We start from the raw sequence: 15,755 nt of genomic DNA, 5'->3' as shown, positions 1-15,755 counted from the left end.
CCAATTAATGCATGAGTTCAGAGGGAAATCCGAGTGGTAGAAAGGGGAGAGAGCTAGAACAGGGAAAGAATTATGGGATCAGCAGAGAGCAAAAGAAGGATGGATCCTAAAAATGCACAAATACCCTAGCTGGTGAGATAAGGAGAAAGTGGGCTGTGGGCTACGGGCCTGTCGACACAATCCTGGGGACTCTTAAGGGATCCTGTGCCAGTTTTTTTTAAAAAGGAATGAAGATTTTTAAAAGGGGGATTTGCTCAGTAAGCTAAAAAGGTAAAAAGTAAGAGCAAAGACCAAATGTGATGTTATATTAAGCACGAGGGCCTGGGATATAGGACATGGTCAATGAGTATTTGTTGAAATTGAAATAATCAAACTCTATTGGAACTAAATGAACTGTATTTCAAGCAAATGTTAAAATAAAAACATAAATGAACGGCCTGAACAGCCATCCCATTGCAATATATGGGGCAAAATTAGGAAATTTACACTATATTTGGTATAGAAAAATGTGTTAAGAGACAAATTAAAAGAAGTTCTTAAAATAATGTACATTGTCAACATTGAACTTTTTTTTTTTTTTATTATTTATTTGAGAGAGAGAGAGACACAGCGAGAGAGGGAACACAAGCCGGGGGAGCAGGAGAGGGAGAAGCAGGCTTCCCGCGGAGCAGGGAGCCCGATGCGGGGCTCGATCCCAGGACCCCGGGATCATGACCTGAGCCGAAGGCAGACGCTTAACGACTGAGCCACCCAGGCGCCCCCAAACTGAACTTTTTACTTGGATATCTTTTTAGGTTTTTATAGCACCACAATAATATCTCATCCCCAAAAGTATTTGGGACTGCTTGGATGAAAACATTAAGTCTAAAATGGATCACAAAGATTAGTTACATAGAATAGAAAAATGCCTCTTTTATGCCAAAGGCATATGTTTAGGGTCTTAATTAGAAACAGATAATCTTATTTTTTTTTTTTAGATTTTATTTAAATTCAAGTTAGTTAACGTATAGCACATTATTAGTTTCAGGGGGTAGAACTTAATGCTTCGTCAGTTGCATAGAACCCCCAGTGCTCATCACATCCCGCGCCCCCCTTCATGCCCATCACCCAGCCACCCCATCCCCGCACCCACCTCCCCTCCAGCAGCCCTCAGCGTGTTCCCTAGAGTTAGAGTTTCCTATGGTTTGCCTCCCAGATGATCTTACTATTTAGTTACTACTAAAAGTGACGTTCTAAGAGTAAGTTATTCTAAAAGGTATCGTTTTTTGGTAGATTTGGCATATTTAGAAAGTTTGCCCCAAATCGTCCTAGACTGACACTGAGCTCAGATGTGAACTTCGCCAACAGTTTATTTTGGAGTGCCCCGTAGCAAACCACGTTCCCTCGACCCATGTGTTCCTCTCAAAGTGAGCAATCGCCTCATGCAGGAATTTCTAAGGCATCTGTTTCCCCAGGCATCTGCTGTGATCCCCGAATGAAGCTGAAACAAGAGGGGCAGGGCGGGGGGGCGAGGGGGGCGGCGGGGTCATCTTTAGACAACATCTTGTTACCTTCGCACTGGACGATGCAGATGGGAAAGCAAGGAGGAGACAAGATTCTTTCTTTCCCTAGAGTTGGGTCACAATGTTTTCAGGAAGTTCTACATTTCACAGTAGCCCTAAGAGTGTTCTGGGGCAAACCCAGAGCACCAGAAGAATCCACTGCTACATTGAGCAGAAGATCTTTCATACTATTCTTACGGTTCTATGATGCTTCAAATGTGTAGGGTGTATAATGGGAAAACCACAGGCTTCGGATTCCATCAGAACTCAGTTCAAATTCCATCTCTGGTACTTGCTAGTACTTAGCAGCCAAGTGACATCGTACAAAGGTCATCAAACCCTCCTAAGCATCTGTGAAACAGAGATGGGCATGCCAATTACAAAGTCAAGATTAGGTTCAGTGGCACACAAGTGCATCTTCATACAACAACAAAAATTAAAAAAAAAAAAACAGTTACTTTAAGTAACACAAAAAGTTATCTGTCTTTGACGTTCAAATAATGTGAGAAGTCCAAGACTTGTAATGGGGGCTCCCCAGTATCAAAGACCCAAACACCTTCTATCTTTCTTATTGGTTATTCTCAGACTTGCCTCCATCGTCAAGGCTAACTCATGGACCAAGACAGCTGCTGGAGCCCCTGCCATTGGTCTGCATCCTAAACAGCAGAGGACAGAAAAGGGGAAGAGCCAACGAGAACATTCTGTAGCTAAATCAGTTCCTTTTAGAGAGGCACTTCAAAAGTCCTTCACAATTATTCCAATTGCATTTAATGGGCTTGAAATACTTTAGATGGCCATATTTAACAGCAAATAAGCCTTGGGAAATGTAGATGCTTAATTCTAGATGGCAATGTGCTCAGGTGAGGAACTAGGTTTTGGTTAGAACAGAGACTGGATTAGAAGGCAGAGAGCAATCCACCCACCTACATTAGCGAGTATATGGGGAGAATTAGAATTCCTACAGGCACCAAGCCCCTACAGCACTCCACACATACCACATGCCCAGTAAATTATACCTTTATTTTCTGTCATATAAAAAAGTTAAACTGCTGAAAATAGACCTGTGTTCTTAATTTCTTTTATAGCTGCCAAAATGCACGGACCAGGGTTCTCAACCTTGGCAATACCATGGGAGCCCCCATTACAACTCTTGCAGTGCAGGGCTGTCCTGGGGGCTTTGTGGGTTGTTTATCAGCATCCTGACCTCCACCCACCTGATGCCTGTGACCCTCCAACACCACCTGTGACAACCAGAAATGTCTCCAGCCATTGCTAAACGTCCCCTTGGGAGCAAAATCACCCCAGGCTGAGAACCATTGCCTAAACCTACGCTGGACAACAGGTCACTGCTCTATGTGATCTACAAGTTGAATGGTGCTAAAGACCCTTGAGTTTGTAATGCTGACTTCATTATGGAGAACTGAGTATAGGACAAACATGTAGATTTTCCAAATGAGTAAAAAATAATCTTGCTAAGTTACATAGATATAAAATGGATTATGTATTACTTTTTTCGTAAAGGTAATGCAGTAAAGATGTGCTTTGGGGGAGGAAAAAATGTAATGCACAGGCTTTATTCATTCACTCCTTCATCACGAATATTTGTTGAGCAACTAGTATGTGCCAAACAGCATTCTAAGCTACAAGAGGAGAGGACACAGCACAGTCGACAAAGAAGGAAGAGTCAGTGCCCTCAAAGAGCTTACTTTCTGGTGAAGGAGACAGAGTCTGAGAGAGAAAGCAAGAACTCTACAACGTCACGCGTCAGGGTGCAAACGAAGCATGTAATGGCGGGGAGGCGGTGATCTGGGAACGCAAGGCTGAGAAGGTGCACGTGTGCTGAGGTGTGAATGAGGGGAGGGGGGACCTGGGTGTCTCTCTGAGAAAGGGGAGCTCCGGGTGGGGGTAAAAGTAGGAGGAGATCAGGTAGGGGAGACAGAGCGATGGAGACACAGGGCCAGTGCCTGGGTCTGAGCAAGACGGAGAGATACCAAAGGTGTAAGGCGGAGAGCCGCGTGACTCAGCTTAGATGGCTAGAGGGTCTTTCCAGGAGCCCTGTGGAGATGACATTGTTTGGGGCAGAAGCAGCAGCTTGGAGACACAACAGGACGCTTGTGCATGGGCCGGGCAGGAGGTGACAGCACACTGGACAAGGGGCGGGGTGGGGGCACTTAGATGGGAGGAACAGATCATATTTGTAGATGGCAGCCGGACAGGATGAGCGTGTGTGGTTTCTACAAAACATTATGTAATCCTTATCTTTTAAAACATATTCAGAAAGTTATATCATTACTACTTCCAGGTTTTATTTGTTACTTGTCTGTCCCAATATTTGCTCAAAACGGGTTTTCTTTTTTTTTTTTTTTTAATTTTAATTTTTTTTTTTTTTTTTTAATTACCATATATTACATCATTAGTTTTTGGTGCAGTGTTCCATGATTCATTGCTTGTGCATAACACCCAGTGCTCCATGCAGAACGTGCCCTCCTCAATACCCATCACCAGGCTAACCCATCCCCCTCCCCCCCTCCCCTCTAGAACCCTCAGTTTGTTTTTCAGAGTCAAAACGGGTTTTCAAGTGGTTGATCTCCGGGCAGCAGGATGGAGAAGGCAGCGTTCCAAACTCCGGCATATGCATGCCCCCCCCAACCCCTTTGCTGAGGGATTCCAGAACTATTATCAAATAGGTATGTGCCTGAATGTCCCCATCTGTAAAATGGAGTTACCATCACTCACGCTTCACCTCATTAACCTAAAGAAGAAGAGCCAAAGACTCTACAGGTTCCCCAAATCTCGAAAGAAATGCAAACCGTACTTAGCTGCAAACGTATCCGCGGGGATCACACCCAGAGGAGATAAATTTTGATTAGCATGTAAGATTCATTCCCAAAGATCCAGACTAAAGACAACCCTTAAACTTATGTTAGCTTTGTACTGTACTCCAAAGTTTCTGTTGGGGTTAGCTGTGACTTATTAATGCATTCTTTGCTTCCAGGCAAAAGGAACTGATTTCTTTTCTTGTGAAATGCAGTCTCTCATGTCAGCCTTGATCATTCACTGAGAAGATATGGTTTAACAACCTGCAGTCCTGGTGGGGGACCGGGGGGGGGTCTTTAATGAGGACACTTAAAAACATAGTTCACATGGAACTTTTCCATTCAAATTTCTTTTAAATGGATAAAAAAGAATTTCTTAATGGAATAAGGAGGAAAGGGGCTGCTTAAATGAGAGAGAATACTGGTAATTCATGTAATTCATTTCTCCCCAAGATTTAGTAAGTCGGAGCTAAGCAAAGCTCACTTTCATCACATTATTTCACATTTCACCTAAGAATTCTGTTCCATTTTTAATAATATGCCCGCGTATTAAATGACATAATGTGTGCATGGATGTTGGAATGGATCGTTATAATCAAGTTTTTGGTTCAGGAATATTATTCTACAATCATGGACTGTGAGATAATGTGTTTTAAAGACCTTTCAAAACAATAACGTTCTTCATAAATATGCAATTTCAGCATTATGTGTTGCTCACAAAAATCTTAGTTATGAAATAAAGAACTGTATCGATTTTAAGTCTAATAGTCATGTTTTTGTTTTAAAGATTTTATTTATTTATTTGACAGGGAGAGACACAGCGAGAGAGGGAACACAAGCAGGGGGAGCGGGAGAGGGAGAAGCAGGCTCCCCGCTGAGCAGGGAGCCCGATGCGGGGCTCGATTCCAGGACCCTGGGATCATGACCTGAGCCGAAGGCACACGCTTAACGACTGAGCCACCCAGGCGCCCCTAATAGTCATGTTGATGAAATGAATCTCATCAAACACTATTAGGATCCCAAAGTTGCCAATATTTTCAGCCAGTAGTAAACTTTAGTTATTTATATACCACATATTACAAACACACACACACACACACACACACACACATATGTATACATATTACATATATTCTTTTTTAAAAAGTTGCAATGTTTTGGGATTGCGGTAAAATGTACACTATTAAATGTATGAATGAATATAATGACAACTTCAGAGTGTGTGTGGACAGCGAGGAATACTCAGAAATAGAAAAGAGACTTTTTAATTTAAAGAGTCAAATGATTTAACCAGCAATTCTAAAAGTTCTGCAAGCAGTTCCAACTTGCGCGTGGATGGGTGGGCGCAGTTTCTGCAAACATCCACCTAGTTCTCCAACATCGGCTGAGTGTCCTACAAATTAACTCACTTCTGACTCTACCTGGTGACCGTGTCAGATCCCATGGGTTAAGGGCTTGGTCCCACAGGCTGCTCCCCACCCCTCTGCCGTGCCCTCCCCCACCCCCACTTCAATGCCAATCACAAGTCCCAGATGTCACCTGTGCTTTTTGCCTAACCTGCTGTAGATGGGAGGGTCCCAGTGACCCCCTCGTCGGCTTCCATTCATTTGCTAGGGTGGCTCAGCAGAACATGCAAGCAACACTTTACTTACCAGATCACTTTAGATGGGTTTATTCTTTAGGGATATTAGCTCAGGAGCAGGCAGATGGAAGAGATGCACAGGGCCAGGCACGGGGAAATGGCAGGGAGCTTCCAGGGACACCACCTGTCCCCAGATCTGCATCTGCACTTGTTTCATACGTGGGAGCCCTCCGAACCCCCTCCTTTTTTGTTTTGCTTTAAATGGAGGCCTCACTATCTAGGCATGATCGATTAAATCATTGGCCATTGGTGACTGAATCAACCTCTAGCTCTCTCCCCTCCCTGGAAATCAGGGAGTGGTCCTGAAAGGTCCAACCCTCTATTCAGGGTTGGTTCTGCCTAGCAACCAGCCCCCATCCTTAGCTGTGTTCCAAAAGTCACCTCATTCACATAAACCCCACTGTGGTGGAAAGGGGCTTGTTATGAGTAACAAGACACTCATTCACCCCTGAGGCTCCAGTGGGATTTTAGAAGCTGAGGGACAAGACACCAAATATAACAAAAGATGGTCCCCTTGCTCTTATTGCTCAGAAAGTCCCAAGGCGGGGGGCGGGGGGCACCTGGGTGGCTCAGTCATTAAGCGTCTGTCTTCGGCTCAGGTCATGATCCCGGGGTCCTGGGATCGAGCCCCGCGTCGGGCTCCCTGCTCCGCGGGAAGCCTGCTTCTCCCTCTCCCCCTCCCCCTGCTTGTGTTCCTGCTCTCACTCTCTCTCTCTGTCAAATAAATAAATAAAATCTTAGGAAAAAAAAAAAAAAGAAAGTCCCAAGGGTTTGGGGAGCTGTGAGCCGGGAACCGTGGAAAAAGATCAAATATATGAAGAGTATATTCTCATCATCTGAATGAATATGTACATGTCTTATAAATCACAATATCACAAATTCCTACAAACAAAACTACATACAAAATAGCTTAAGTGTAAGTAGAAAGAATGCAGTAAATCTTCTGGTCTAACCAAAAGATGTTTTCTCCTTAAAATGTTTTTGGATTAAAAAATTAGAGAGAGAGAAATAAGGCAATATATAGAAAAACTGGTATGTGTATCTTGATTGCAGTGGTGGGTAAACTAATTGAATCTACAAGTGATAAAATGTCATAGGATGATACACGTACATTGTACCAATGTCAATTTCCTGCTTTTGACATTGTCCTACAAATATGGGAAGTGTAACTTTTGGTGGAAACTGGATGAAGAATATGTGTAATTTCTCTGCAACTTCCTCTGACTCTAGAATTATTCCAAAATTAAAGGTTTTTAGAAATATTGATACAGTTGTAGGGAACGTACCTTAGAACATTGCTTGTGATTCTGGCACCAAATCAGGGAACCATTGTTCTGCAAAAAGAAAAAGAAATATTGGCTCATTGAGTAATTTTCTAACTGATAACTAAATACTGTATCATTTTTCAATATCGTCCTTAACAAAAGACCAATTTTGCCACCCTGATGTTCTCTCTTCCCAAAATAGAAAATGGGTTTCTAATGTAAGTCCAATTTCATCCTTGACTTCATGATAGAAACAGAAACATATGAAATAAAGATTTCAAGCTGCCTAAAAGGAAAAGTGTCTGAGCCACCTCTCCTGGTGTGCTGAGCTATGAGATGCAGACCAGCAGGAAAATGAACGCTAGACATTTCTCCCGCAGTAAGCAGTTTTGGTAAATTTACAAGTCAGAGGCTTTTCATCTCCACCCATTCACAGTAATAAGAGTTTGAGCTTGGGAGTCAGCTTTTACCGAAAAGTCTTCTCTTTCCCTATCACCGGATGTGTGACTGTGGACAAGGGACTTGCTATCCCTGTAGCTCAGTTTATCCATCTGTAAAATGTAACACTATCTCATGCATGAGGTCACTGGCATAAGGAAACAATACACATACACCACTTAGCATGGCTCGATAATTCACTCAGTATGGAAGAAATATCAGAACTATGGTTCATTGTATCTAACACCCACATTTCTGCGGGGAAGCCTGTCATTCCCCATGACTAACATCTTGGTCATGACTTCTCCTTTGGCTGGGATATGTTATGTCACAGTGTGTGAGGCTGGGGTGGTTGGGCTCTTACTATCTCTTACTGGAGATCTCTTACTGGTATCTCTTACCGGAGATAGTAAGAGCCATCAACCCGTATGGTTTATCGTGAATTTTGAGAACATCATCTTCTATCCAGAGAACAGTAGTGTTACATCTGTCCTCTGTTCATCAGAGAAAAGAAAATTAATCCAATATATCTTTTTAAAAATATTTTTATAACAAGTCCCTGGAGACAGAATTCATACATGTGAAGCGCACTTCATTTAAAGTATACACACCAATGGTTTGTACTAAGAAGTATATTCTAAATACTGAGAAGTGTATTCACAAGGCCGTGCAACCATCACCACTATCTAATCGTTGAACACTGTCACCAACCCCAGAAAGAAACTTGGATCCATCAGTAGTCAGTCACTCTCCCAACTCCCTCCCTCTACCCCTTGGCAACCACTGATTTACTCTCCTTCTCTGTAGAGTTGACCGATTCTGGAAATTTCGTGTAAATGGAATTGTAGAGCACGTGGCCTTTTGTGTCTAGATTCTTCCACGTGGCATCACGGTTCACATCTGGCTAAACGGTACCGTGTTCTGCTTTGCCTATATTGCCGCGAAAATCAATACTTCCTTCCTTTTTGTCTGATTTCATCGTATGGATAGATCACATTGCTCTCTTCTACTCCCAAGAATCTATCTTAATATATCCCACTTCCAGTAATGTATCTTCATAATGTAGGATTCCCACTGAATCCATCTCAACTGCATAGGATCAGAAAGTTTCCTCCGCTGGGCTCAGATCGTCGGGCTAAAAGCCCGCAGCCCCGTGTGAAAGCTGCAGCTATGAAATCTACCGTATGGCCCTAACTCTCCTTTGCAGCCTTGCATCCCCAAAACCACAACTCAGACCTACAATTTCAGCTAATCTGGCATTAACCTTCCAGTCCCCCGACTGACCTCTGCACATCCTCAGTGCACCCTCAGCTCTCGCTACATCTCAAGGTTCACTGGACGGACAAAAAGGACCAAAGCCGGGGAGGTATATGAACAGCCTGGGAGGAGGTGAAGTATGATTTTTGGCAGGGTTTACATCAGAGAAATAAGTAGACTGGGTAGACGCCAAAGCCGGACAAATAGTGGCCATGGTTTAATGACCGGGAATGAAGGGTTAGTAGAAACGGTGCGAGAAAGCAAGCATTATGTGCAGATGAAGACGCTTCAAGGGAGCCCCTGGCTTGGTGACAAACTCAAAGTGCACAGGGCGATCAGGCAGGCTCAGGTGTGATCATCCAGACATGGTGACAACAGCAAAAGGCTGAGGTCAGACACTTAGGGGTTCATTACGGAAAAGCTGAGAGCGGCGTCCAAGGCAGCTCTGGAGAGCTTCCTACGTGAGGCCCACCTCCCCATCTCCCCGGCGAGGGTCCTGTGCAAGGCGGGCTCTTGCTGGCACTTCCCAGGACCACACCCATCGGAGCACATCTGGGCCCCAACCCGAGTGCTCCGTGCTCATCGCCCAGGGATGGAGAGCAGGGAGGTACCTTCCAAAGAGACTCCGGGCTGAAATGAGTGAACGTGGATCTTGGAGACTGGGTCAAGGCCAGTTTCTCAACCAACACAACCTCTCTACCAGGGTCATGGTCTGAGGACCGTCACCCTCCTTGCGCCAGGTTAGAAGGCCCCGCTCCTGGTGCGGGGAACCTTGACACAGCCCAGCTTCTGCCCCTTTCCCTCCCAATCTTTTCTGGTCTTGGACAGAAGACAAGAAAGGGGCCTCCTGGCCCCTCCAGGGCCTCTGGAGGACATACATGAGATGGTGAGGTGGGCCCCACGTAGGAAGCTCTCCAAAGCTGCTTGGACGCTGCTCCCAGCTTTTCCGTAATGCACCTCTAACTGCCTCTGCATTTGCCCCACGGCTCTTGAGACATGCACCCCACCCTCTCTTGCCTTAGGATAGATTTATTTAAGCCAGCTCCTCGACAGGAGCTCCTTTTTCCTCTTTGCCGGAAGGCTTCACACGAGCCAGTGGACCAGCCTCTGGCTCTCACAGAGATGGCTTCCATCACAGGCCACGTGAGGCAGACAGGGGCTGCAGGGTAGACATGGCAGTTGCTGCCGGCCCCGAGGGAGTGGCAGATGAAGTATTACTAGTGGGGAGGGATACGTCTTTGCCAGGATTGTCATCGATCGAAATTACTGGGGAGGGATACGTCTTTGCCAGGATTGTCATCGATCGAAATTACGGTTATAGTATCGACCACACCGTCATAGCAGGCCCTTGCTTTGGCGTTCGCCATATTCAGCCCACGTGCACATCCCACGCGATGACATCAACTTCATCTACCCATTTTACAGTTGAGAAACGGGGACTCACAGAAGCCAAGGAAAACATCCACAGCCATGAAGCAAATGGTTACGCACAGCGGGGACACCACAATGAGGAAGGGTTCCGTGAAACAAGGGGTGAGCTTTACGGTGGGTTTTGCAGGAATCTCCAGAGTCAGAATCTTGGGAGGACGGGTAAGGATTGCTTAGGATGGTCCTGAGTATCATAGGTTCAGCAAGCAGCAGATCAGATTGATGAGTTGGAACAGAACAGGAGAGGAGGGTGGGTCCATAGATAGAAAGCGGATTACAGTGGATTTGGACTTATTGCTAGAAATAAAATTTGTTATGGACTAAATCTCAGAGAATTAAAAAAAAAAAATAGAGGATAGGAGAAGTCACGTATCTGGCACACCTCGATTTAGTTCCCTTTTGTTTCCTTTGACTGTAGGTAAAATGGCCAAACCTCAACAACAAAACACCAAGAATAGAGCAGAGCCTGCCTTCCGGCTGCACCTGTCAAACCAGTAACTGTAGAGCCTCTCTGCTAAGCTGTTTACATTTGGGGGGGGGCGGAATTAACATCAGTGCATTTCCTCAACCAAAGCATTTTTGTTTGAAGCAAAATTTCCCACTAATCATAAAATGAGAAGCCCCAAATATTTGGGGCAATAGGAAGCAAGCATGAAAGATTATTATGGTGGTAATCGTTTTTTTGTTGTTTTTCTCACTGAAGATAGTATGACCTAGAATGCTTGGAAGGATCAAAAACATAATCCACGTAAAGTATTTAGCAAAATGTTTGCAACAGAGTTAGATGCCAGAAAGAAAGTCCATTACGTTTGCCGTTATGATTGTTTTCAGGAGTGGGGGAGTAAATTCTGTACTTAAAATCTCCCAGTTCCTCTGTATAACACAGTCCAATCTTATTAGTGAGGCTCAGAAGAAGGGAGCCCATCATGTTTTTCTCCTTGGATGGTAACCATCTTTGCCACGTTTGCCAGTGAGTGGGGAAAGGTATTATTTTCGGTTTAATTTCCTTCCGCCATGTGTATTTCCTTCAGCGTGAACTGTCTGTGCATTTTACCATGTCTATTCTGGATTGTTTAACCTTATCAACTGCAGCAGTGCCAATTAGATTTAATACTCATTTGTCTATAATAGGTGCTGTAAACATTTTCCAGGGATCATTTGTCTTTTGAATTTACTCATGTTTTCTCTCCATGCAGAAAATTTCTACACACACACACACACACACACACACACACACACACACGTGCGCGTACATAGATATGTCTGTCTACAATTTCCTTTTTGGGTTTTAGGTTTCCTGTCTTTCTTAAAACAATCCTGCCCCCCGCCCCCCCATCAAGGTTTTGCAGCTGTACTTTGCTTTTGCCTTTATCAATCAGCATTTGCCATACTATTTATCTCGACAAAGAACTTCTAAGAACCCTGCCTAATGGCATCAAGGATGTTGGTAAACCCCTGATTAACTCCAGCTCCTGTGTTTCAGCCAGGTGCACATACACTGAACCATCCAACTACACTGCTCACCTGTAACGCTCTCTGAGCAGAAGAGCAATGGAAAAATACAAGAATCCAATACATTTCAACATCCTGCCCTGGGGGGACGTTCTTAGATTACAATAGCCTTCACCAGTTAAGCCACTTGACAACAAAAATAAAATACAGTATTTGCAATCAAGTCTTGTTCTGGCTTAAAGCCAGCAAAGATAAAGAGCCAAAGTACATCAGACAAGAAAGGCGTTTGTCTTTTGAATCATTACTGTAACCTCCAGGTAGGATCAGACAGTGGGACTTTTGTAATTATATAAAGATTACATCCTGTATTTTATTGGTTTAACTAGATCAAACATGAATGCTAGTCAATCCAACTTTCAAAGAGTTTATGTAAGTTCAATCAGCTGCACCCAGACATTATTTCAATGACATTTTCAAAGTCTCTCCATTTCTAGCTTTTTGATTTTTTTCCCTTACAGAAAAATAATTCTTCAAAAGCTTCAAGTAAAGAAAACAAACACTTCATTCACTGAAAGACAACCCATAAGGAAAGGATAAAGATAAATGAAAACTAGCTATCTAGATACAATCATTTGAAAAAAGGAAAGAGAGCTAGAACAGATCCCACATTTTCTTTAACATAACCAGGTGTAGGCGTGGAACAAGGACTAATCTGCAGTTTTGCAAACACAACACTAAACGATTGTCCAACTGCAGGATAGAACATTTGGAAACCGAAACTATCCCAGAAAACCCACCATAGACCAAATGTTTACCGTTCAACCCTATGAAACGACAAATAATCAGCTTTGACTTTCAGTTGACAATTTTGATCTCCTATTAAACGTCAGTTTCTTGGGACGCCTGGGTGGCTCAGTCGTTAAGCGTCTGCCTTCCGCTCGGGTCATGGCCCCAGGGTCCTGGGATCCAGCCCCGCATCGGGCTCCCTGCTCCGCGGGAAGCCTGCTTCTCCCTCTCCCGCTCCCTCTGCTTGTGTTCCCTCTCTCGCTGTCTCTCTCTCTGTCAAATAAATAAAATCTTTTTAGAAATAAAAAATAAAAATAAATGTAAGTTTTTTTGTTTTTTTGTTTTGTTTTGTTTTTTAAATGAAGGCACGGAGGGGCGCCCGGCTGGCTCGGCTGAAGAGCGTGCAACTCTTGATCCCAGGGTGGTGAGTTCAAGCCCCATTACTTAAATAAACAGAACTTAAATAAAAAATTTAAAAAGGTAAAATAAAGGTATGGATTAAAATTTATGAATTCATTTTCATCCAGAATATTTTCCTATTAATTTGGAACCATGGAATAATATACTTAATAGAGACTGGAAGAGAAGGGCATTGAGAGGAGGCATTTCTGTGGCTTGAAATGTGGTTTTTTTTGTTTTTTTTTTTAATGAATCCTTGCTAGTGATCATCTCGACTATAGATTTCATTCAAAATATTTCTCAGGACGCCTCTGTGTCTATCACTAAGTGAGAAAAGCTAATCTGGAAAGGCTCCATGCTGTAGGATTCCAAGTATATAACCTTCCCCAAAAGGCAAAACTAAGGAGATGGTAGAAGGATCATTGGCAGGCAGGGCAGAGGTAGGGTGAGGATAAAAGATAGAGCAGAAAGGATGTTTAAGGCAGGGAAAATACTCTGACGTCATAATGGCGGATCCATGTCTGTCCATTTGTCACAACCCACAGGACGTACACCACCAGGAGGGAACCCTGACGTGAACTCTGGACTTCGGGGAGAACTGTGTGTCACGGGAGGTTCACGGACGTAGCAAACGGACCACGAGTGAGGGATGCTCATCACAGGGCAGGGCTATGCATGTGTGGGGACAGGCAGTCTCCACCACGGTGTACTTTCTATTCAGTTTCGCTGGGAACCTGAAACTACTCTAAAAAATAAAATCTACTTCCAAGGAGAAGGAAAGAAAACAAGCTTTGTGTTTATATTTCTTGTTCCTAAGTAGGACTTCTTTCAAATGTTATGGATCACCCTCCGTAAACAAATGGCCTTTCACCTCCCCTCCCCCCGCGCCCCCCCACTGTGTGTCAGAAAATTCTCTCTGGATTCTACCAGAGTCACACTGAACTGAATTCTCTAGAACTGTCGGCCATCCAACATGTGTCTCTCCGCAGACGCCCAGCCCTTCCCTATGCCCAGTGCTTGGAACGCACGCCTGGCCACACCGTCTTTGTTTCACTTCTTCACGCCCAGCAGCTTGCGAATAACAACCTTTGAAAGTCCCGTCCTTTCACCCAGAACGTGTGCCCCCACCCGGCCAGGCCCCATGCATCCTTTGGGTCACTGAAAACGCCACTTCTTTCGGGAAGCCTTCCACGACCCCTACACCCTTTCCCAGATCCCCTGTGACACACACTCTTGCCAGCTCCTTGCACTTCCCTTCCAAAATGCTCTACCACGGTGGACACGTATAAGTGTGTTATTTTTAATGATCATCTGCCTGAAAACATGTTAAAGACAGAGTCTGTCCGTATCTCCTGCTTACCATTGGCTCCCTGACCACCTTAACAAATACTATTGATGAAATAAATGAATGGACGAGGGAGTCATACAAGAAGTTTACACTTGAATCATTAGGTCATAAGGACCTGAAAAGAATGAAATTAAGTAGACTGAGCCGTGCAAATTTTGTTCACCTTCTCTGAGGAGGAGCTTTTAGGTTCATTATTTTGTTTCCTATAGAGTTCAAGAGACCCAGCATTGCAATATCAAAAATGGAACAAAAAACTTGCGTTCAGAATCAAATACAAATTATTTTAGAAATAATCATGCTAATTATCTTTTTACAGATGCACATAATTAAAGTTATCTAAAGAAAATTTATAGCACAGCAAGTGCCAGACTATGCCATATGGGAAAACATTTTATTAACATGTTACTATGAATTTTGACAAGGAATATTCTAATGAGTTCTATATGTGGGAGAGCATTAGATCAAGACAGAAGTTTTACTCCTTAGTGTCCCTATGAGAAAGAAGGGTGGGACCCACCACGGGATCAGAAGTACTGGCTTCTCTTAGGACATCTCGGGCAACGGTCTACTCGCTTCAGTGCCCTCCAGGAGGGCATGCTAATTACGGGATTCACTCTTGCCAGCTAGGATTTCAGACAGGTACTCCCCAAGCCATATTTGGTATTACAATGTGTATTTTCAGGAGACAGTTCTAGAAAGGTGGGCCATCTCCACGGCATCACATAAAACCCCGGAAGGTTTCAAGACGGAATAAATGATTTGTGCCGAAACAAATCCAGCCTTAAGCAGGTTTAGAGGGAGCATTGAAGGTAATAACCAGAATTTAGTAAATGACTCGTCTTACAAAGTAAGGGAAGCATGAGAAGAGTACCTCCTACAAATCGAAGAGCTAAAGTACTGTTGATAGGAAACCTGAACAATAAAGAAACGTCTCTATAAATGTCACTCTCCTTCACTGCTTCCTAGTCATTACCCTGAAATGTTTACTTCATGTGTCAATTGTGTGTGAGTTCTTCCCATCCCAGGAACCTCTCCACCAATCGCCACACTGACTTGTCTGGAAAATAAACACATGCTTCTGGAATAAAGCGGCGAGTCCCGCGGGGCAGAGGCTTTGGGTTCCTTGTGTAGGAAGGACCACCCCCTTCCCCAACGTGCGTGTCGTAGGCGGCCACACCTACGTCGGTTCCCAAGCCTTTCCTTGAAGCCTTCCTGACTTTAATAATTTGTTTGTGTCTGAGTGATGTTGAGAAAGACCAGACTGGGAAGAGGAGAGGAGGAGGAGCAGTGTAGGGGAAGAAGTGGACGGAACAGGGAAGAAAGGAAGAGTCCGCAAAGTCTGGAGTAAGTAGCGTGTTGGGTCTTTGGGCATAAACAGGAGAT

At 44.0% G+C, this 15,755-nt stretch overlaps 1 protein-coding gene across 3 annotated transcripts in view; it reads right to left on the bottom strand.

The window, feature by feature from the left end:
- ANOS1 (anosmin 1) overlaps positions 1 to 15,755 on the bottom strand; it is a 184,731-nt gene that overhangs the window by 142,040 nt on the left and 26,936 nt on the right. For all 3 annotated transcript variants that reach the window (XM_073902137.1, XM_025857805.2, XM_073902138.1), the window contains exon 2: positions 7,286 to 7,333. In XM_073902137.1, the coding sequence (XP_073758238.1) occupies positions 7,286 to 7,333 (48 nt within the window). The remainder of the gene's footprint in view (positions 1 to 7,285; positions 7,334 to 15,755) is intronic.

The sequence above is a fragment of the Callorhinus ursinus genome, unplaced genomic scaffold (genome assembly GCF_003265705.2).
Source record: "Callorhinus ursinus isolate GAN/ISIS: 27379988/994484 unplaced genomic scaffold, GSC_fseal_2.0 scaffold16, whole genome shotgun sequence".
Lineage (NCBI taxonomy): Eukaryota > Metazoa > Chordata > Mammalia > Carnivora > Otariidae > Callorhinus > Callorhinus ursinus.
The sequence above is the reverse complement of the archived record's forward strand: the minus strand, read 5'-3'. Positions and strand labels throughout refer to the sequence as shown.